Source organism: Salvia hispanica, chromosome 1 (assembly GCF_023119035.1).
Source record: "Salvia hispanica cultivar TCC Black 2014 chromosome 1, UniMelb_Shisp_WGS_1.0, whole genome shotgun sequence".
Taxonomy (NCBI): Eukaryota; Viridiplantae; Streptophyta; class Magnoliopsida; order Lamiales; family Lamiaceae; genus Salvia; species Salvia hispanica.
This window is the reverse complement of record NC_062965.1, coordinates 5,550,067-5,571,607: the sequence shown is the minus strand read 5'-3', so window position 1 is coordinate 5,571,607 and position 21,541 is coordinate 5,550,067. Positions and strand designations below refer to the sequence as shown.

Here is a 21,541-nt window from a genome sequence, read left to right as displayed (position 1 = left end):
GATTGTACTACCTTCATCCCCCAAAATTTGCTACACTTTGATCAGACACGGGTTTTAAGAAATGTAATGGAAAGTGAGTTGAAAAAGTTGGTGGGATGTGGGTCCTACTTTTAAAGTATTAGTTTTATAATAAAATGTGAGTAGAAATGAGTTAGTGGAATATGGGGTCCACTACCAAAAATGGTAAAAGTGAAGTGTATCAAATTTCTAGGGACGGACCGAAATGGTAATATGTATCAAATTTTCAGGGACAGAGGTACTAGGTGTTATCTTAAGACCTGACCGTGGCATGAGTGTATTCAAAATCTTCTATTCCAAATATTTGAAGTTTAAATGAGAAGTAAAGAATTGTTTAATTGGTTTAGGAATCGATTTATGCATAGTACTCTTTCCATTCCTATCTAGTAAAGAGACATTTTTTTGGCAAAAAATTTAATAAAATTATATAAAGTTAGTTAAATGATAGAAAATAAAATAAGAGAAAAAATAGAGTAGAATTTTTTTTAGAAAAAAGCAAGAGAAAGAAAAAATAAAATAAAAGAGTTCAATTATATTATTTTTACTATAAAACTGAAATGATTCAACAAGGACAATGTAAAAGATAAACTTTATACTAGTAGTTATTTTCTATCCATGTAATGTAATTAATGGCATTTTATGAACCATCTGGTGTATGTATTTAATTATTTTCATTTAAAAAATAGCTGCATTTTATGCAGTTCGTTAATTAGTTATTGAAAAATGGTTTTCGTTTTCACTAGGGATTGGAAAGAGCATTTCAATTAAAATCCGGTCATCGGAATCGGAAAGTCCCACTCAAAAAAAGAAAGGGGTAAGGTATCAACACGCACCCAAACAGACTGCGGTCTCCCGCATATTGATTGACAGCGAAAGATTGAAGAATCTAAGATGGTTTTCTCCAATTACGGTGCGAAATTTTATGTGATGATAGTTTGCGCCGTGTTTTTACTCACTTCCGATCTAGTTCTTGCCAAGTCTCGAACCCCCATCTCTGTATGTCCTGATTCTCCCTTTCTTTTCCCCCCAAAATCTGTGTAATCCGCCTCCTTATTTATCGGTTTATTCACCTTCTTGGCAGGACGCGGAGACTCGACAGAAGAAAAATGATTGCTATGCAGACATTGAGAGGTACTACTTAATTTCTCAAATCCCTAATTTTTCCTTCGTCGGTATTTATGCAGCACTTACGCTTACTTGATTATGTAGAAATTGCTGATGATTTTTTTGTTCTTTAGTTGTTGATTTCACTCGTATCTGATTATTAGTCCAATGGATTTGATCAATAATTTAAATTGCAGCGGATTGTGGGGTGAGCAATGCAAGTCTTCGACTATAGCTAAGGAGAATTGTGCTTTACGATGCCTTTCACCGATTTGTTATGAGCTCATCTACGAGAGTGATCCGGTGAGGGTTTTACCTAACTTACTACCATTTATGAAGAAAAATCACTGATTGTGCTTCTGGTTATGGATTTCTGGTGATGAGTTTATGTGTTTATATAACTTTGCAGCTGGAAGAAGGGGAGAAAGACTTTACTAGGAGTTCGGAGTATAAATATTGCATGCATAGGTAAAATAACTGATGCTCGAAAATTGTTATTGAATATGATGATGCTCAAGGTGTACTGAGGATTTTATGATTTCAAATTGTTGCTGGTTCTTACTTGTCATTGCTTGTGGAGTTATGCACACTGGTTTCTTGTTCGATTCTCTGTGATACTATGTAAAGGATGAGTGTCTCGTGATAAATTGGAAATACTGTGCTTATGCACGACGATCCACTAAATGCACTCCTTGGGAGCTCATACACTCGGTTATCGGATGATGGGAAATTACTAAATAGGGATAACTCTAAGCTTACATTCTCGTGTCCTGTAATTTCGCAAGAAATAGTTGGAAAGATGTTTTCTGCAGAATAATTCTTGTCATTGTTAGTCCAGGTTCCGTAACATCTGTATGCATAATGAAACTTATGATCATGGTCTTTTCTACCAAGGCTATCTTGTTCTGGTATAGCATGTACGGCTTTTTCTTGGGAGGGTGTTTATAGGCATGGCTGTGATTGTGAGAGACAATAAGTCATAGCTGGAGTTGTTTGACAAGGTGAATGAGAACTGAGAAGAGCTTTGCCATAAAAGTGAACTATAAAAAAAGTAAAAAAGTGCATTGGTAAAAAAACAAAATTTCTCTACTTAGTGCAAATTAAGGCTAGTTGTCCTATCCCGGCACACAAATGATGGGTTTTGGCATGCTTGGCACCAAGTAAATTGAACCTATAACTTATTAAGGCAATAGAGTTCGCTACTTGTATATGCAGTGGATGACACAATAAGTGGTAGATGCCATTGTTTTAGGGTTCTACTTAAACATAACCATATGTGATACACATTACAAGGCTGTCTGTGATCTATCACAATAAAAGAGTAGTAAATGTGGGGATGGGAAAAGACATGAGAGAATAAATAAAGAAGGAAGAGGGAAAGCTGAACAATAATAGTTTCAGCTGTTACCAATTTTATGCTTTTAATTATATTAGTTAATCAGTAACTGATGTTAGGCCCTATATAAACCCTTGAGGTTTGGAAGGAAGGGCAGATTATCAATATATATGAATTTTGGCATTTACGCTAGCAAATCCGTGGCCTTCTTTGAAGGAGTATTGTTCATTCAGTCCAAGTGGGCTAACTATCCTATCATCGCCTTTTCATCTCTAACAATATGTTTACTTTGAGGGCACAAAGCTATTAATCTCTGGTTGAGTGTGTTTGTTTATCTTACTAGTAATTCTTTGAATTCAATGGCAGGGCATCTCTCGGAGAAAGCTTAGATGGCATTAGAGGATCATTCAACCATTAGAATGTTTGATGCTTCTCTGGGCAGTAGCAACAAAAGCACTTGTCATCATAGTAATAAGCTCTGCTGTTAATCGGCTTATGTAGCCTCTTTTATCATGTACATTTCGTGAGCAGATTCAGCACTCTGTACACCTCTTTTTCATTGTTTCTTCTCATAAGTAGAGATTTTTTGTGAAGTTTGTAGCAGTGATGGATGGATGTTCAGGCTTGATTTTGCCAATTATAGTTGCTTGTGCCATTATGCGTGTTTGTGTTTGTGTAGGGAGTATATGTGATTGTGATTGTAACTCAAAGAAACAAAAAATGTGTGCAACGGTGAATCAACTACACTGAAATGATATAGGAGATTGATGAATTAACAAGGTTCTGTTTCTGGATTATTATTCTTTTACACTTAGCAAGGTTTTGTGCGATTTGCAAATGGTAATTTATAAATATAATTAATTATTTATAAATATCAAATCTAATATTTTAAATTATACTAGTAAAACATTTAGGATTATACGCAGACTACTTTTTGTAAATCGGTCGAACCGTTTTAACACTATTACCCATCCCTACCAAAGCCATAAGGCCGTATAACCAGAGCAATCATAATTCATAAATCCCAATTTCAATAAACCCTAATAAGCTCTTCCCTTAGGAATTTAATGTCTTCAAACTCGTCATCCTCCGACGATCTTCGGAAGCAGGTAATTTGTTTTCTTCGTTACTCTCTCTCTCTCTCTCTTTATGCTTTGATTTTATGGTAAAATTATTCATTGATGAATGATGATGGTGGAATTGACAGGTGAGAAGTCACGAGGTTGCTGTAGCGGAGCTCAATAGTCTTTCTTCCTCTCGGGTGCATATGCTTTCCTCTGTTTCCATATTTCCTTCTGCTTCTACTCTTAAAATGTTCTTTTTGAATGATTGTTCATCTTGTTTGGTTGATGGAGCTATCAAATCTGTTTTGTTTGATTGTTTTTCAATTCGTATTTTGTAAAAGAGGAGATAGGGATACTTCATTATGCAACTTACTAATGTTGTGATGGTTTCTGGTCATTTACTACCTGGAAGCCTTATCATGGTCAAGAAAAATGCTTTGGTGTTCATATTGAGTGTCAACTATGGTATTAGTGATTTCATATGAAAAGCTTATTATGTGGTGAATAACTTCATTCATGATCATCCTTGTCTGTCTCTGCCATGATTTGGAGATGCATCTTCTTGAGTGGGACTCAGAGAACTTTACTCTGTTCGATGATTGTGATACTTAATTTTACGGCTTGATATTATTCTTCTGTGTAGGCTGTCTACCAAAAAAATGGCAAGATATTTTTCCGAACAACCATTCCGAAAGCAACTGCATTTGAACAAAGTAAAGTATACTGTTGAGTTTCAGCATGTAATATTTTTTTGCATATGTGGCTTATGTATCAACACCGCTGCTGTTAATTATTGGGCAGAACAATTGGATGCAGCAAAAGCTAAGCTCCAAAAGCTGAGTTGATCTTGATGCGATCAAATCCATGTACCTGACTCCTACCACCCTCGACTTTGTGGTGCAGTGTTCAGATTAAGAGAGGACGACTCACAGCTGAACTCCGGCCTAACTATTTTATATGATGTGCATCCATATATAGTCTTCATAAAATTTCAGTACCCAGAGTTGTAGACTACAGTTTGGTGGAATACCATTTATTTTCTATATTCAGTTGTCAATGGGTAAAACATCTATATCTGATTCCAGTTATTAGTAGAAAGTGAAGACAGTTTTGGAGATCACTATGACTATGAGTACTTATTTATTCAATTTGTGAATGTGTAGATACTTTGTATTGCTATAATAATTAACTTTCCAAGGCATCAGTTTGTTTAATTACAGTGTACTTTGCTAAAGTTGATTGTGTTGATATGTAGCATGATTGAGATGAAATTGCTTCAGCACAAACTGTGACCAGAAAATGTTAACATCACCACAAACTGGGATGGCATTATTTCTGTAACAAAAAGGTTCACCATAACTATCTGTGCAAGTAATGATACAACTTTCAAATATCATACTTACATTACCGCACCACATTTTCAACATAAAAAACCCTTTATTTGTCTAGTATTCTATATTATCAAGTTGCAAAGCGGCCATCTCCATACAAACTAGTGCAAAGAAATTGAAGTATTTATGATCTCTCAGCACCTTGTTGGAAAGCAACAACCACGAGGGTGACGAGGGAAGCGTAGACTGAACTTGGTATCTTCTCCACCACCTTTCCGACATGCGGGATGTTCTCAGTTGACCTCTTTGTTAGTATTGCCACGGTTGGAGCAACAGCCAGAGCAATGATCAAACCTTGACTCACTGTCAAGAGTGTATCTTTTGTAATACGACGGATGAACTTCACAAATTCTTCACGATCTAGTGCCCCATCGCAGTTCATATCACACTCCTGCAGAACATATGTTACACAAGATAAACATATGCATTTATTGAGTAGCTAAATGTGAAGGTAGGAAAAACTCATGGGTTCTGGTTTAGATATGTTTTTCTGCAAAAAACAAAAATGTGGATTCTATATAGGTACATGATTGGAAAGTCTTATCTCATACCTCCAGCAGTTTGCGCACTTCCTCCTTTGTTGGGGGATCAAAGTGAGGACCGGGCAAACGCTTATTAATATCACTACAAAGAAAAAATATACAATTGAGGAACCTCAAAAACAAATTACAACGATGTAGAAGGAATGGAGGCGAAGCTTCTCACTTGAATACTAGCAGCACACCAATGTAGAGCTCTTCAAATGTCAATTTACCGCCCTCATTATTATTGACACGGTCAAAAACTTTGCTACTGATATGTCGAATCTGTTTTTCTTTCCAATCTTTTCCTGCAAAAGAGGGCAGCAAGAAATTATTTACGTACATAACTGAGTTGTGACCCTAGTGAAACCATATTGCGGATCCAAGGCACTGAAAAAGCTCGCATCCATACACAAACTTAACCGTTAAATGAATCAACTGGAATAAAGAACACAACGATCTAGTAAAGGCAGCGCCTTAATAAGAAGATGTCGACAAGAAATACACCAGCTCGCCATCACAAGGCCAGGCTAGTAAAGTACTTTCTTGCAAGAAAATGTATGATCACAACTTTGTTCAAACCTCAAGTTCCATGAATATTTCAGTTTGTAAGTCAAAACAACAGAAACAACTCTATTTTCCACGCGATCCAAATATAATCAATAGTATATCATCACCCTGCAACAGAGTGTTGGGTGTCTATAGCTATTACATTATCAGTTGGGAATTGAACAGGAGGAGGCCTTCAATCACAGAAAGAGTTTCCACTTCCACAAAATCTCATCTAAACCAAAGAAATCATGCAAATAATGCCTGTTTATCAGCAATTATCCATCTTTTTATAACAAATTATCTTGAGTTTTTGGTTGCTCAAATTTGACACACACAAGATAAATTAGGCACGAGAATCAAAATAACCAAACACAGTCACCATAAGTATATGTTTCATCCAGTTTAGTACTGAAATTTCGACATTTTTCCCCCAAAAATGACGAATTTCATGAGCAGATAGCTACAAAAACTCGGCCTTTACACTACTTATAATCGGTTACAGATTGAAAACATAACTCCTACAATAGATTTTCCCTCCAAAACCAAAAGCCCACAAAAAAAAAAAAATTCAGAATTCAATACTAAGAAACACGCACACGAGAGGAAATTGTATGGGTTTGAATTTGAATAATATTATACCTTGAATCTTTTCAAGAATTTGTCCCATGGCTATTGAGGAGGTCCGAGATTATGGTGTGAAGCTTCAGAAAGAGAAGTAATCAGCGTTTCAAAGTCGTTGGAAAAGAAAAGGGGATGGATCTATATCATTTCAGGATCTACTCCACGTGAGATCTTGCCGATCACGAGACAATTATATTTTGTGATTATTTGTGTCACAATTTGGAATTATTAATTGAAGAAAGCGTAAATAAGAGAAATACCAAAGTGTGGGACGACAGTGACTGTGAAATATATTCATGTTTGACATATATACAATTTTTTTTTGGAAATTATTGATGAATACTATATGTTCCAAATGAGTGTATATGATTAAATACGACAAAAACCAAAACACTAAATTTTGAAATTATAAATTTACACCAAATATTATTCAAAAAATTTGGCGATTAACACAATTGATTTGTTCAAACAAAGAACGCTTTAAAATACCATTTTTACAAATGTTAACGAGTGCTTAATAAATAGCGTGTGATGAAGAATTCCATTATTTCGATTTCGTTTTCATTATGAAATTGCATTGAATAGTAAATGTGCACTCTTTTCCTCTACTATATTTGTTGGGTTTTTCTATTTATAACTCTTTTCGCTTTAATTTTTTTGTCTTTCACTTTGTTTTGCAAATTGAATATGTATTTATTTATCCATGTTCGATTTCAAGGCAAATATAAGGCTTTAAGCATAAAAAGCATGTTGAACTTGTTTGATATTATTTTGAGACTGAGCTTGATAAAGTCTTAATAGAAAGTCACGAATCATGATTCAAATATTGAGTTATTTTTGCCGCGTTTTATGGCCAAAATATGTGTATACTCGAGGTCGAACGGTTTGATCTTGTATAATTTTATAGTAGATCGGCCATTAGTACGATGCCGAGAAAGAAAAGGAAAAGTGAATTGCACATTTCAAAAAATATAGAAATGTCATTTGATTTTCTTCCCATTATGCTCATTAGTTCCACCAATTAAAAGAATAAATTATCACTTCAGAATAGTAGTACCTAAATCTCAGAGTATGATGTCTTTATATTGAAAGGCAAGTCCAAGAACTCTGACCTCACAGAACAGAGACTTGTGGAGTTCAATACAAGAAAAGGAAGGAAAACAGTTGCATCATCAGTTGGCATTTAACATTGCAAGCAACTCGCAGAATAACTAAGACAAGCTATACGTTCATTTGAAGCGACTTGGCACAACAAGTATGTATGTTCGAACACAAGTCTGTTCATATCTAATGCTTGGCTAACAATGTTTCCTTTCCATATAGTGACTGCAAGATATCGAAACTCGGTGGGAAGATTGGATAGTAAATATTGGTAAAAACTTTAAACAAGAGCAATGCCCGAAGCAGTAAGTACCATAGTATCTACATACTGCTCAAGGATATTCAGTCTAACATTATAATCCATCTGATTTATAACAGGCTTTATATTATAAGTGGAGAGCTTCAAACTTTTATAGAGTTTCTGTTGATCATCAAATATTGTCATCCATTAACTAATTCTGTTCCTATCCAGACTTTGAAGGAAAAACTGACATTTCTCTGTGCTTCTTGAAATCAAAATATAACCACAAAGAAGATTTCATGGATCCAATCTATAAGTGCCTCATTTCTTCAACATTTTATTAAAACCTTTGTAGTGTAACAATTTTAAGTAGATTATTGAAGAATTGCTATTGTCAATGTTATAATATGTAATGTGAAGGAATCCCACATCGGCCACAGACCAACCAGCCTATATGAAATCCTCAATAAATAGAGATTGATTGCCATTTCCAAAAATCACGCAGCTGCGCGTCGAGCACATAGCGAACTATTCTTTCGCCTTTTACTAAAGAATACCGTGTGCTCGTCGCTTAAAAGCAGCATACGCTACTTTTTGGAAGGTGTTTTCTTCTGTAGAAAACCCTTGCAATTCTAGTTAAATTTTGTTACATTAGTATTATGCTTCTGCAAATATGAAGCTGTGGAAGGTGTTTTTTTGGTTTTTCAAAACTTTTGTATATGTTTGTGTTGATTTGATTTGATGATTCTATAAAATGTTTACCTAGCCTTGGATTAATTATCCCGCAATATTTTGGGAGAGCAACCTTGCTATTTTATATCTCGGCGTTTTTTTTAATTGAATTGGATTCGCATATGAATTTGGGTAGAATAACGAATAAACCTGTGAATGTTAAAAAGGATGAATTAGATTTAGCTAAAAAATGATGTGGTTCAACTAAGCTTTGATAGGTTCTAGATGGTAAGAAAATTTACAATTATGTATGAAATGGTGTGATGATCTCTATATAATGTATTACTATTGTCAATAAAAAGTAATTTTGATGGCAGATAGTAGTATGAGTTCTAATGCAAATTGTTAAAATAAAAGAGATTGATAGAAAAAGTTATTGAAGATAAAAAAATGAGACCCACTACTTTAGAGAAAAAACTATACATATAGAGGTACTAATTTTGGTGGATGACGGAAAATAGAAAATAAATTTATTTTTTCTGAACGAAAATAATAATACCTTCACTTTATGTGATGATATAGAGATTTTATATAATTCTAAAACATTAAAAACTAGGTAATTTTAAACATTTCCCTTATTTTAGTCACTATAGCCCTTCATTAATGATGTGCATACACTTAATTTGTAGCGATTTTTCCATAAGTTTGTTTTCCTTAAGTTAAATTTGTCATGTCGGATTATGTAGTTGAACCAACATAAGAAACATGTCTTTTAATGGATGTAAATGACATTATTTTGTGCAATATTATGAGTTTTAAAATCCCTCTCAAATTTCGTCGAAATTTCAAACTATGAGAAATTCAATACACTGCATAAATTCATTTTGCAACCAAATTTAAAGTTTGTAGATAATATTATAGCAAAAATTTATAATTTTAGGATCAATAGATCTTATAAATTTGATTGTGCCCGATCTTATCATCAAAATAAAGTGAAGCCCAAGCCGGCCCATAATAAAAGCCCAAGCTATATTGTTTTTCTGCATCATTAATTGTATCTTATTTTACTCGAATAAAATAACTTTGCACTGAGTATCCGATTATAAAATTTTCAAAAAGCTAAAGTAATTATCAGATTATAAAAGAGCTCCTTGTCTTCGTAAATTTGTCTAACTCGTCTAACTCATGATCAAGCTACTAAAGTTTGAGCTTGACAGCAATCAACTAATTAAATCATACACAAGCTTATTAACTAAGTTAGCTTGAAAGAATAAAATTATGTGATATTTACATGATATTTTGACAAGTGTTTGCTTCTATAAGCTACTTTTTATTTGATTGGTTTGCATAAAGAAGGAACACTATTAGATGGTCAACAGATGTAACTATGTAGAAGGTGTAACTTGTAAGATTGTGGATGGTAGTTAAAGTTATTTAATTGTTGGCCTAGTCAACGCCGATTTCGTTGAATTTATAGTGAATAGTGAAACAGTAAACTTTATTGAGATTATTCATTTTTGCAAATATCAGTTTGGTGGTAACGTCTACATATTTCTTTTACTTAACTAAATCACAAAGTTTAAAATCTCTCATTATCTCAAGAACTAGTACAGTGCAAATCCCCATTTATTTTATATTACAAGATGGGTCAAGCTAAAGAATTTCCCAGTCCAATCCATAAACAAATCTATATTTATTTGTATCAATCCCAAAAATAAATCTATATCTTAATTAAAAAATCACCTTCACAATCCAATATTGTATAAATATGTACTTAAGTATCACTCCTCCTCTTGATTTCCATAGTTTCTAGCTCCCATAACTTCACTTTTTTGCTTGTATCTCCTGTGGCGGCGTTCGAACTTCGGCCGCCCCGTCTCCTTAAATTGTTGCCTCATAACCGGATCAATAACACATTCTGGTGGTGGGACCGGGTACCGTACAGTATCGTAACAATATGAATAGTATATGTACTTTGACCTAAATTTTGCCATAGCCAACCTTTGTTTTTGTGTTAGCGTTGCAAAATCAGCTCCGGCTAGATGTTCATCTCTTTCGGCACATTCGGTGGCCGTGACCTCCTCCAATGGATCAGCGGCGCATCCATGGATGGCGAAATCGGTGAATTCAGCAACAAAAGGGGCATATTTGTAATTTGCTCGGTATTTACCACCGGAAGTAGCCCAGTCGGAAGCATCCCATATTGTAGCATATAATCCCATAGGCTTGGATGGGAAATCAGCCCCCATTTCATCATTTCTTACTATCTCCCGGATTGGAACATCATCAATATAAAATCTGCAAATAAAAAGTCAAAATCTATTACATATTGTTTAAATTTTAAGAAGAGTGTACTTTATTTCATTACTACGCCACACATTTGTATATTACACGAAGTATAATTAGTATCATTTGACTTTACTAGTACTTAAAACACATTAAGCGAGCATTTAAACATATTATTATACACATAGGCGATATTATAGCCAGCATGTGAAAGATATTAAAACATATATAATTTAAATTAATTCCCCTAATTAATTAAAAATAGATGTGACACTACAGAAATTAGCCAGGCTTTGGCTGCCCACTATTAACGAATTTTACCAAGTAGTACATGTTTAGGTAGGTGCCTAAAACTCAAAGTCCAAAATGGACATTTGATTAATTAGACCTTTAATTATAGTCGTAACTTTCATGAAATAGGTTAAGCAATAAGCAAAAGCATATATAGGAACGGTCCATCATAATTATGACTTTTTAACAGCTAATCCTCCTCAAGCTTGACAAGGACAACACCATCATTTATGTTCACAAGATTATTCCTAACCATATTGCGATAATTAACCAAAATACTTTTTTTTTTCCCTAAAATTTCATCAAAATCCAACCTTTTACCAGTCGCCAATTAGATCCTGTGACCTTGCATGTGACTCATTCAATCCCCTCCATATATTTTCAAACACATGTGAACTTTGAAAAGTATAGATGATTCTAACATAATACACATATATACTAATCAATAAAATAAATTACTATATCTTAATTATATGGGGCGGCCTAAATTTTGATGCTTATGTTTAAAGTGTGTGGATAAAGCGTGGTTATATTGTTGATGAAGCAATCTATTTTGAAAAGGTCAAATAGTACCAAATTTTAAAATATGAAAAGTGGTAGCAGCCAAAAATTAAATTAAATTAAAAAAACTTACATAATATTGTGGGTGGTCCATAATATGCTGTATCTATGAAACTCTCTGGAAGGGTCAAACCAGAGGTAGTATCTCTCTTCTCTACCTCTGTGTGTGCTTCCATTTCCATACATATTCGTCTGAAATCTCCATGCTTTCCCCTTTATGTTTCCCAAGAACTCGAAATCCAACTCGTCGTGTGTCTTCTTGAACAAGTCCCCGTTTGTAGTCTGTACTTAAATTAATTAGACTATGATCATACCTTAATAAAAAAAATAGTACTAATGGATGATTATTTGTAAATTGTAAGTATGGTGTTAACGTACGTAAAAGGCGACGACAATTCCGGCTGTGTAGTCGGACGGAAGCTTGATTTTCGCGCTGAAGAAGCCGTGGTTGTAGTGGTCCGATGATCGGAAGCCGGACCCTATTAGTACACAAAATTAATTATCAATATATATTTAAAATATAAATAGAAAAAAAAGATGTATGTATGCATATGATGATGATGGGTGATATGTATGTATGTATGTACATGCCTGTGTATTGGTTGAGATGGAGTTGAACGGATTGATCATCTTGGGAGGGGATGATGTTGGATTCGCCAAAGAGAGTGGTGAAGCCTTGGGTGAAAGGGATGATGGAGATGTCATTGAAAGCTGCAGTGTGGGATATGCATAAACATAAGACATGGAGGAGGAGAAAGGCTGCAGGCATATGATTTTTGAGTTTATCCATTTTGCTCTGCTAATGCTTCTCTTTTTGTTTTGTGCAGAGAGTATATATATGTGTAGTTTGAGGGGAGAGAGATGATCGATAATTTAATAATCAGTGGACACAAGAAAAAGTGGGAGTTACAATCGAGGGTATTTTTGGAAACGGTCTGAAAGACTCTTCTCAATTATTTCACTACTCAGATTCTTCCACCTTCATATTTAAAAGTCCATGCAAATTGTTTATGTGTATATTCATACTTTTTAATTTAGTGGTTACTGGTATTACTCATTTAGTAGATATTAGTGTCGTTCCGTTGTCATGACTCGTTGTCATATGGCTATCCGTCTAAAATTATGTTATTTAAAGGGTGATTGTGAGTCTGTGACTAGTTATCGTAGGATTATCCATGTAAAATTACGTTACGAGACTCAATCTCATGAACCAAACATAATATATAATTAATTATGAGATATAATCTTACTAACCGAAAAGGTGCATAATTAATAATAAGTAGTACTGCTAACTAATTATTAATACATGAAAAATCATTATTTATGGACAACTGAATAATCAAATCTGAAATATCTAATTACTTGTATGAAAATTATTAATTGAATAAATTAATTCCAAAAGGACAATGGGATAATTTCCTCATTATGGACGGTTTCTACATCTACGAAATACTTGTAGACATACCAAATTCGATAGGCCACACCAATTTTCTCTCCTTTGTTAAGGTGAATTAGTTAAATATGATCTACAGTATGTAAAATTACTTTTTACATAATTGTCTTTCCTTAATTAAAATAAATCAGTCAAATATGATTTACCATATCACTTTGTAATTATTGTATATCTTATTTTATAATCAAGTTAATTTCGTGAAACATGACATACAATCTATGCTTATGATATTTCTTTCATTACAACTTAATTCAATATTGTTTTATTACGTCGTACTTCCTCCGTCTCTGAAAAATATATAATATTTGAAATGATACGAATTTTAAGTAACTGAGTATTGTTAGTGAAGAATGAAGTTCGTCTTATTAAAGAGAAAAAAATGTTTCTTTAAATAAAATTGGTCTATTTCTCAAGGACATACATCATGTATTTAATGTGTTGTAAATTTGTGATATATGTTTACAAGAATATGTCCATTACAATTATATTGTTTTTATGTTATGCGCAACATCGTGATTTATGTTAATATTTCTTTTACAGTGTAGAATTGTTTCATTATGCACTGGACAATATTTCAGTATAAAGATATCTTATCATATCTAATCAAGTTAATTCCACTAATTAGTCTTTTTGGCTTCTATATTTATGAAATTCTTCCTTTTTAATTATTAAATTTATTCTATTAATATTATTTTCATGATTTATAAAATAAAACAATTAAAATCAAAGTAGTACTCATTTGTTTACGGATATTCATATAAGTTTAATGCGTAAACATCTCATTAAATATTTTGCCCAATTTGAAGGTCCTATTCTTTAAAATTATTGATTTATTTTCAACATTAGGCATTAAAGTTATCTAGAGAGCCACTCATGCGCCAAAGCACAAAAGTCAAGAAAATATGGAAAAGCAACTACTTGTCACAAAACCACATATGTATTAAAACTACAATTAATAGCAGTTGGAAAATGAAAACTTTTTTCCCACCTAATAATCATAACAAAGGACTAAATAGCTCTCTTTTATTGAAGCAGCGATGGGTTAGGCTATCGAAATCAAATATTTATGTATATTAATTTTTAAATTGATTACTAGTCTGACTGTTATCTGTACTGATTAAACAATGTTTTATTGTTTCTCAAACTCAATTTGAATTTTTATCAAAGCTCTGACTTTCTTTAAACAAAAACATCATATGTGTATGAAACAAGCTGTCCACGTGGCTCACTATTATCAGTTTATACTATTAAATCCATTTGACCAGAAATTGATCAACCTGCTTGATAACTGCTACTATAAAGTAATTTGTGTATAATGAATGTGCCACGAAAGTTTTAAGTAATTAAGAAAGTTGCAATGGCCTTGTCACATAATATTATTTTAATTAATTAAGAAAAAAAATACTCCAGTATAATCTACTTGCTCAAAGACAGTTGTCACGCAGAACTGCATGAGTTGCCATAATATTGATGTTCTGTACCTATTCGAGTTCAAAAATCTAAAAATATGTGTTAATTACATGACGAGACAAATGATCACTTGCAGAATTTCTGAGTATGACAAAATAATTTGGAAAATTATGAGCTCATTATAATGATAGCTTTGTTTTAGAAAAGCTTTTTCCTAACTTATCTTGGCAAGCAAATTGCCTTTTTGCTAAATAAATAGAGGTTTATGTCATATTTGGCATATATAGAGTTGAAATGACTCTTTTCTTTGATTGGGAAGAAACCGAATCACATCTCTAATTCTTATTGGAGTTCTAATAGAAAAGTTATCAAACATTTCATAAAAAAACTCTTTTCTTATAGTTTTCCATTATAATTACTTCCTCTGTCCCAACTAAATTGAGTCGTATTCCTTGTTGGGATGTCCAAACTAAGTTGAGTCATTTTCCTTTTTAACAAAAAAGCAAAACATCCAATCCCTCTTACTTTGTTCCACTTTCTACTTTACTCTCTCTTTATCTTTCCTACTTTATTCCTCTTTCCCACTTTTCAATACAATTTCTTAATCTATATGCCCAAAAGTTATGTAATATCAACTTAGTTGGAACGGAGGAAGTACCTTTTATAGTATGTTGTTGGTCGTGCTTAGCCATTATTAATAGTGGTAGAGTATTTCTCGTTGTTGGTGTCGCTAGAAGCAACTACGATGTTGGCGGGATCAGGTAGGAGACATGGGGAGAGAAAGAATTAGAGGAAGTGAAAAGAGCTAGAAATACATATTGTAGTTACCGATAGAAGCAACATCATCAGTAAATTTAGAAAACCAATTTCACATTAAACCTCGTGCCGTCTCCATAGTCCCTATTTTTATGGGATGGAGGGAGTAATAAGCTATGAATTTACCAAAATACCCATTAATTTTTTCCCCTATATTGTTGGAGGGCCCATAGTTCTCCACCTTCCTTACTAGCTCCCTCTTTGTTTATACTAGTATTAATCTCAACTTTATGTTAGGTGAATATGTGTATAATAGTGTACATTTGAAGTAATCAAGAGGCTTAAGTTCCTATCATGCTTGTTTTTTACAAACACGGCCCATGTAGCCCTCGTGACAAAATTCAACAAATTCCTCTATTCCGAGCACACTAAACACGGTTGTATGTGAACAAGCACGACCCGTGCAATTATCTGTGTAATGACTAAATTCAACACAACCGACTATTTCAAGCACGAGGTGCTTAGAAATATCTATGCGTTGTGCTCATGTTTACCGAGCACTATATATTGCCTTTCAATTAACAACTATCTTTGTAATCCGTAAACACTGTTTTTTGTGTATTAAAACAAATTACTACAAGATTACAATCTCTAATCCCAAACTCAACACTTAGCAGAAGACATGTATTGATGACCTGTATAATTGTTTGTAATAAATAAATATAAGCAAAACAATTGTCTAGGTGAAAATGTCTTGTTGTAAGTTGATAAAAACTGAGATGTTCGTGAGATTTGTTGCACCAACTTAACAAAATAGTCATACTTCTTTAAATACTCATCAAGATAATACGATAAAACGAATCAATCAATTATTGTCTTTTTTTTACCCAATTTAATCATTATGGTATTTGTCGACGAAAAAGACGGGGCGCGGCCAAGTAATGTAAATAAAAATTCATGCTAATAATAAGTATAATAATTATCCCAAACGTTACACATAAGTAAACTATTTTGTAGTGGAGGAATATTTCACAATCTTAAATTGTTTGTGTAGTTGTATTTGTCTGGAAATATATGGGCCAACCCTTTGAGGAATCTACTAGTTGGCCGGTCGCTTTCTCCGCCGTTTTCAGCTATTTTTTTGTTTTTCAACCATTTAAATTGGGAATACATTTTAACAATTGGGGCCTACTTTCTAAGGAAGACAAGAAATGCCACCTGTGTAATTCTTTGCTTGAGGATGTGTATCCATGAAAAATATAGAAAAGATTTAGAAAAAGTTGAGAGTAAATGAAAGGTGAGGGAAAGAGGAAATTAGGCAATTTTGATTCTTCAAGGCATGTAGATGCTATATTACTTAAAAAGAGTTATTTGAGTGGATGCAAAATTGAAGATGCAACTACTTTTTGCATTATAAATCTTATTTGAAGTATATGCCTAGCCCAAATCACCATCCTATAGATGACAATTTCAATAAATATTAGTACAGCATTTCATGAATAGTCTTCTTTATAACGACGGATATTACACAAAATATTATCTACTCAAAAATGCTTTTGCCGTGGAGATAAGGGTATTATGTAAGGCATGTACATAAATTCCATCTAATTTTGTTTTTATTATATTAATGAATATATAATTAAGTATATATAATATACTTAAGCAAAATATTTATTATAGTAAATGATTAAGGAATTGAAAAAAGAACATTGAATGCATGTGTAATGCACATGGTGTGTGACTTAATCTTTTTAATTTAGTATTAATATGAGAATTTTTAATAAGTGGTTTGCAACGCATGGGATTGGCTTCCAAATTTAGAATTTCTGGTAATAGTCTGTAAAATTTAAGAACCCAATAGTATAAGATACAGTTGATCTATTTATTGAAAAAAAACAGGGATTATAGCTAATGATCAAACCGTCGCTGTGATTGAAAGGCTTAATTCAATAAATAATAATGTTTATTTGTGTGGAGAAAAAGTCTCACATTGTAGATAACGCTGGGTTGTAATTGTTTGTATGTCTAAATAAAAATAGAATAATTTTTATGGACCTACAAAAATGGCAAAAATAAAACATTGTTAATTTACTACTGAAAACAGAGTGTATATTTTAAGGATATAAATAGAAATGCAATGATTTATGTTAAAAATATGGTAAAAAAAAGGACACAAAATAGAGTATCCTTAAATTGAGGACGAATAATTTAATCTTTTATTTTTTTTTTAAGATGCTTTCTTTTGCATTTCCTAATTTTAGTTGAGACATCAAAACGAAGACGCTTTTTAAGTGTTAGTATTATATTTACAAACACAAATTAACATCCTTAATTGTTTTTAAAAATATTCTTAGCTATTTTTCGGTAGTGATTTAGGGATGGAGAAGTATATACTCTAAACCTTATTAAATGAAATTATTATACTACTATTATCTTGTTTTCATTAGTGCTCATATTTACTTTCATATAGACTATTTAGTAAGTATAACTAAGTTTAGGGGCTTAAGTCTCAATAATTTTCTCAACGCTCTGATACACGCAAAGACACAATCTACTTTAAAAGTAGAATAAAATATGAGATTCCATTATATATTGAGATGAAAATTACTTTGAGATAAGATGGAAAAATTCGATGGTTACTAGCACTTTGTCTTCCATCAAATTCGTGAAAAAAATTTGACCTACACATTATTTGTGGTTTGATACCCGTCACTCTTCAGTCATCATAACTTTCTATCCTAAATTTCTTAACTAAAGGTTGAGTTGGATTTTAGCCGAAATATGAAAAATATGTCGTGGAAATTATCGGATCGAAAACAATGTCTATCCACATTTTATCATAAAAATAATATTTATTTTTTTTATCTCAGAGGAATCTATTATCCTATGGACAGACATGATGATATTACATGACATTTTTTTTCTCCAATTAAATGTCACACACAAATTCTTTTTATTTTTATATATTAATAGAATGTGAAGCTTATTAAAAAGAGTGAACTACGTAAAAATTAATAATTTGAAATGAGACATTTAAGATAATATTTCAAAATGACAACACGAAGCATAGGTGTGTTCCTGACCTCCTATACACGCTTCCAAAGCCACTCAAAACTTAATCAAATAAGACAATGATGGTTAATCATTAGTTTCAAGTCCATAAATTCAATAAAATCCATAAGTTCCATCGAGAATTCTCCAACGGCTCTATCACTTTCGCACATAAAAATTAATAATTTGAAATGAGACATTTAAGATAATATTTCAAAATGACAACACGAAGCATAGGTGTGTTCCTTACCTCCTATACACGCTTCCAAAGCCACTCAAAACTTAATCAAATAAGACAATGATGGTTAATCATTAGTTTAAAGTCCATAAATTCAATAAAATCCATAAGTTCCATCGAGAATTCTCCAACGGCTCTATGAACCTTTTCTTAGACTAATTCATCACATAAAACCAAACCCAAGTTGTTAATAAAAACAACACTTCATTAGTAATGACCAATCACATGATTATAAAATTCCTAATTCAAACACAATTAGATCATCCAATACTAATTTAAAATTTGAACTCACCAAAATACTGATTTAATTGAACACCAAAAGAGAAAAATCAGTGCGCCAGACCAACATAAGGCCCCCACGGCTTACTTAAGTTGGACGCAATATTAGAAAGTGGCTCACAGCTACATATTGGATTAGAGGTTTACTCATAATAATCATTCCAAACTAACAAAAATAAATTTATAGTGGAGGCAGTGGGACCCATTTTACCAATTTTATGAAATATATGTCACGCAATGTCTGTTGGTTTTATTAATGTAATATATTGTATAAATTGTAGTACATGTTAGGAAACAATTATTCTCACCATATTTAATTCGATGCATTATTTTAGAACTTTGGTTTAAGACAGAAGAGGGAAACTAAAAAAATGGAAAATCGGTTTGGTTAGAGCCAATAAGGAGGAGGTCAGCTCGAGTGGTGGGCCCTACGAAATCAAACCGCGCCCATAATGAAAAGAGCAGTTCATTTGGTCTGTGACTATGTGCTGTATTGTGTGAATATTTATGATTAATTATTTGTTTTACATGTGTTATTTAAAATAGGTGCATGAGTATGGAGCCACTAGACTAGATGGAGCCTAGAGGGATAAGAATGCATACGTAATCATGTGTATCCACATAGAAGATGAGGATGAGGCCATGGGGCCATATAATTCCTACCCTCCATCTCACCCAATTACCAAACAAAAACTGGCATATTGTACGAAGATTTCGTTGCAATTAACGTATACTCCTTGCGTCCCACGTTTAGAGTCACTTATTATTATGACTCAGATTTTAAGAAAGAGTGGAAGTATGTAGTAAATGAAGTGAGATGGCGGAGTGCGTAATAAATGAAGTGAGTTAGTTAAAGGTGGGTCCCTTTTTGACTTTTTGATTTTTTATTTTTGTTTTGATTTATTTTAATGTAAATAATGACGTTTTGATGTAATTTTGATGAACAATGGGATAAAATTGTATGACCAAATATGAAAAATTCTAAATAATAATTCTAAATGTGATTCTTAAACTGGGACGGACTTTTATGGCAAAAAGTGACTCTTAAACTGGGACGGAGGGAATATAGAAATAGATTATTTAATTTGTACTAATTATTTTTTTATAAATTTGCAATTTTGTTAAACTTTGCATTTTTTATATATAAGTAATAAAATGTTCCAATCGTTAAATGACTAATTAATAGTAGTTCAGTACAAATGTCATAGGGGTGTCAAAACGGGTACTCGCACCCGATTTTGGCCGAAATTGTTGTCCCAAAAATATGATTACCCGATCCCGACCCGTTACCTGTTTTCGTCGGGTAGCGGATACCCGCTATCCGTTTCGACACCCCTAGTCATACATATTCTGCCCGAACAAAGACATAGAGAAGAGCAAAATATAATAGAATCACAGTGAAGCGAAAAAACAAAACACCTCCATAGACGCTACTATGACAAACAAGATTACCATCAACTAACAATAAGAGCCAACAACAATACGAAACGAACAACACGAAACGAGCATGAAGAAAATATGACATTAAACCAACTAACAACATATCAGCATATCAGAGGTTGTGTTATCAAGAGCCTCTGCCTCCCCCGTGGTGTCATTCACCTCCCCTGATGAGAAAGAGAAATCACAACACCAACCTCTAATGTGTAGTAAGTTGTTTGTTGATTGGATTAGTTGAGAATTCAAATCATCAATTATATACATGCAACTCTAAAAAACATTATTACCTATTAAATATATGTGGTAAGTTGTTTGTTGATTGTATGTGGTAAGTTGTTTGTTGATTGGATTAGTTGAGAATTGATCATCAAGTGTATATTTGCAACTCTAAATAGAAAACATTATACCTATTAAAGTGACTCTTTTTCCAATAATACATTAATACTTATACCTAATAAATAGTATACTCGAGTAAGTTATAAATATAAATATGTTATGCACATGGATAATGTTCATCATGAAATGCCAAAGCAGAGATGAAACTGAGCGAAACTAGAAAAAAGAAAAAGAGGCAAATGATAGTGTATATATATGTAAAGAACATTCATAGTAATCTTTCGTTATTACTCCTTACATTATTACATCCGACAGCGCACAACTTAGAGAGTTAAAGAAAGTGAAAAACAAGAACCAAAAAGTCAAGAATGAACCGAAAACATTGAATCCATGAAAGTGCAACCAAGTACTAAATTGTCAAATAATTTAATGCATAGACTTTTTTGACTGAAAACAACTTTACACTTAACCGACCTGGCACAGGTTAAATTTGTTCGACATTAATTTCATTCTGAAATTGTATACATCCCATCCTCTCTATTGTTTTTGGGCACCAGTTCATGGAATTGTTCCATTTATTTTCGAGCCCATTGAGTGGTTGGTATGTTTTGAGTTTAGTGAATGGGCCTAAGAGTCAATTTCAGATAATAGTTTAGGCTTGTATTAAGGAGATGCTTCACTTCCTTCATTGAAGCTTAGACCTGACCAATTTCAAGGAGATGTTTCACTCTTTATTGAAAGTTTAAACTCATTTTAAATAGTTTTTAAGTTTTCAGTGCTAATTTTGATGCATGTCAATAATCTCTGTTGTTATTTATA

General features: G+C 32.8%; 3 protein-coding genes and 1 non-coding gene across 4 annotated transcripts; 2 read left to right on the top strand and 2 right to left on the bottom strand.

The window, feature by feature from the left end:
• The first annotated feature begins 732 nt into the window (after positions 1-732).
• On the top strand, positions 733-3,113 carry LOC125200542. The gene is made up of 5 exons (XM_048098180.1): positions 733-1,014; positions 1,100-1,149; positions 1,320-1,425; positions 1,532-1,590; positions 2,825-3,113. Exons 1-5 carry the CDS (start codon positions 910-912, stop codon positions 2,874-2,876), a joined length of 372 nt encoding a protein of 123 aa, XP_047954137.1. The 5' UTR covers positions 733-909; the 3' UTR covers positions 2,877-3,113.
• Positions 3,114-4,824: 1,711 nt separating this feature from the next.
• LOC125200541 lies at positions 4,825-6,829 on the bottom strand. Its single transcript, XM_048098179.1, has 4 exons — positions 6,626-6,829; positions 5,619-5,742; positions 5,465-5,537; positions 4,825-5,304 (listed from the first exon to the last, which is right to left on the bottom strand). The coding sequence occupies exons 1-4, from the start codon at positions 6,651-6,653 to the stop codon at positions 5,038-5,040; spliced, it is 492 nt and encodes a 163-aa protein (XP_047954136.1). The 5' UTR covers positions 6,654-6,829; the 3' UTR covers positions 4,825-5,037.
• Positions 6,830-8,452: 1,623 nt separating this feature from the next.
• On the top strand, positions 8,453-8,571 carry LOC125202919. Its single transcript, XR_007173249.1, has one exon. It is a non-coding gene; the product is annotated as a U5 spliceosomal RNA (small nuclear RNA).
• Positions 8,572-10,187: 1,616 nt separating this feature from the next.
• Positions 10,188-12,589, bottom strand: LOC125201981 (probable xyloglucan endotransglucosylase/hydrolase protein 30). The gene is made up of 4 exons (XM_048100290.1): positions 12,351-12,589; positions 12,138-12,238; positions 11,833-12,041; positions 10,188-10,919 (listed from the first exon to the last, which is right to left on the bottom strand). Exons 1-4 carry the CDS (start codon positions 12,547-12,549, stop codon positions 10,403-10,405), a joined length of 1,026 nt encoding a protein of 341 aa, XP_047956247.1. The 5' UTR covers positions 12,550-12,589; the 3' UTR covers positions 10,188-10,402.
• Between the last annotated feature and the right edge of the window lie 8,952 nt (positions 12,590-21,541).

Bases quoted from the DNA above. Each gene is read 5' to 3' on its own strand.
- LOC125200542 (XM_048098180.1), top strand. From the start codon at position 910: ATGGTTTTCTCCAATTACGGTGCGAAATTTTATGTGATGATAGTTTGC. The intron at 1,015-1,099 runs GTATGTCCTGAT...CCTTCTTGGCAG, and splicing joins AGTCTCGAACCCCCATCTCT to GACGCGGAGACTCGACAGAA. The intron at 1,426-1,531 runs GTGAGGGTTTTA...ATAACTTTGCAG, and splicing joins TCATCTACGAGAGTGATCCG to CTGGAAGAAGGGGAGAAAGA.
- LOC125200541 (XM_048098179.1), bottom strand. From the start codon at position 6,653: ATGGGACAAATTCTTGAAAAGATTCAAG. The intron at 5,538-5,618 runs GTGAGAAGCTTC...TTTTCTTTGTAG, and splicing joins GGTGTGCTGCTAGTATTCAA to TGATATTAATAAGCGTTTGC. The intron at 5,305-5,464 runs GTATGAGATAAG...TATGTTCTGCAG, and splicing joins AAGTGCGCAAACTGCTGGAG to GAGTGTGATATGAACTGCGA.
- LOC125201981 (XM_048100290.1), bottom strand. From the start codon at position 12,549: ATGGATAAACTCAAAAATCATATGCCTGCAGCCTTTCTCCTCCTCCAT. The intron at 12,239-12,350 runs GCATGTACATAC...GTGTACTAATAG, and splicing joins CCATCTCAACCAATACACAG to GGTCCGGCTTCCGATCATCG. The intron at 12,042-12,137 runs GTACGTTAACAC...ATTTAAGTACAG, and splicing joins GAATTGTCGTCGCCTTTTAC to ACTACAAACGGGGACTTGTT.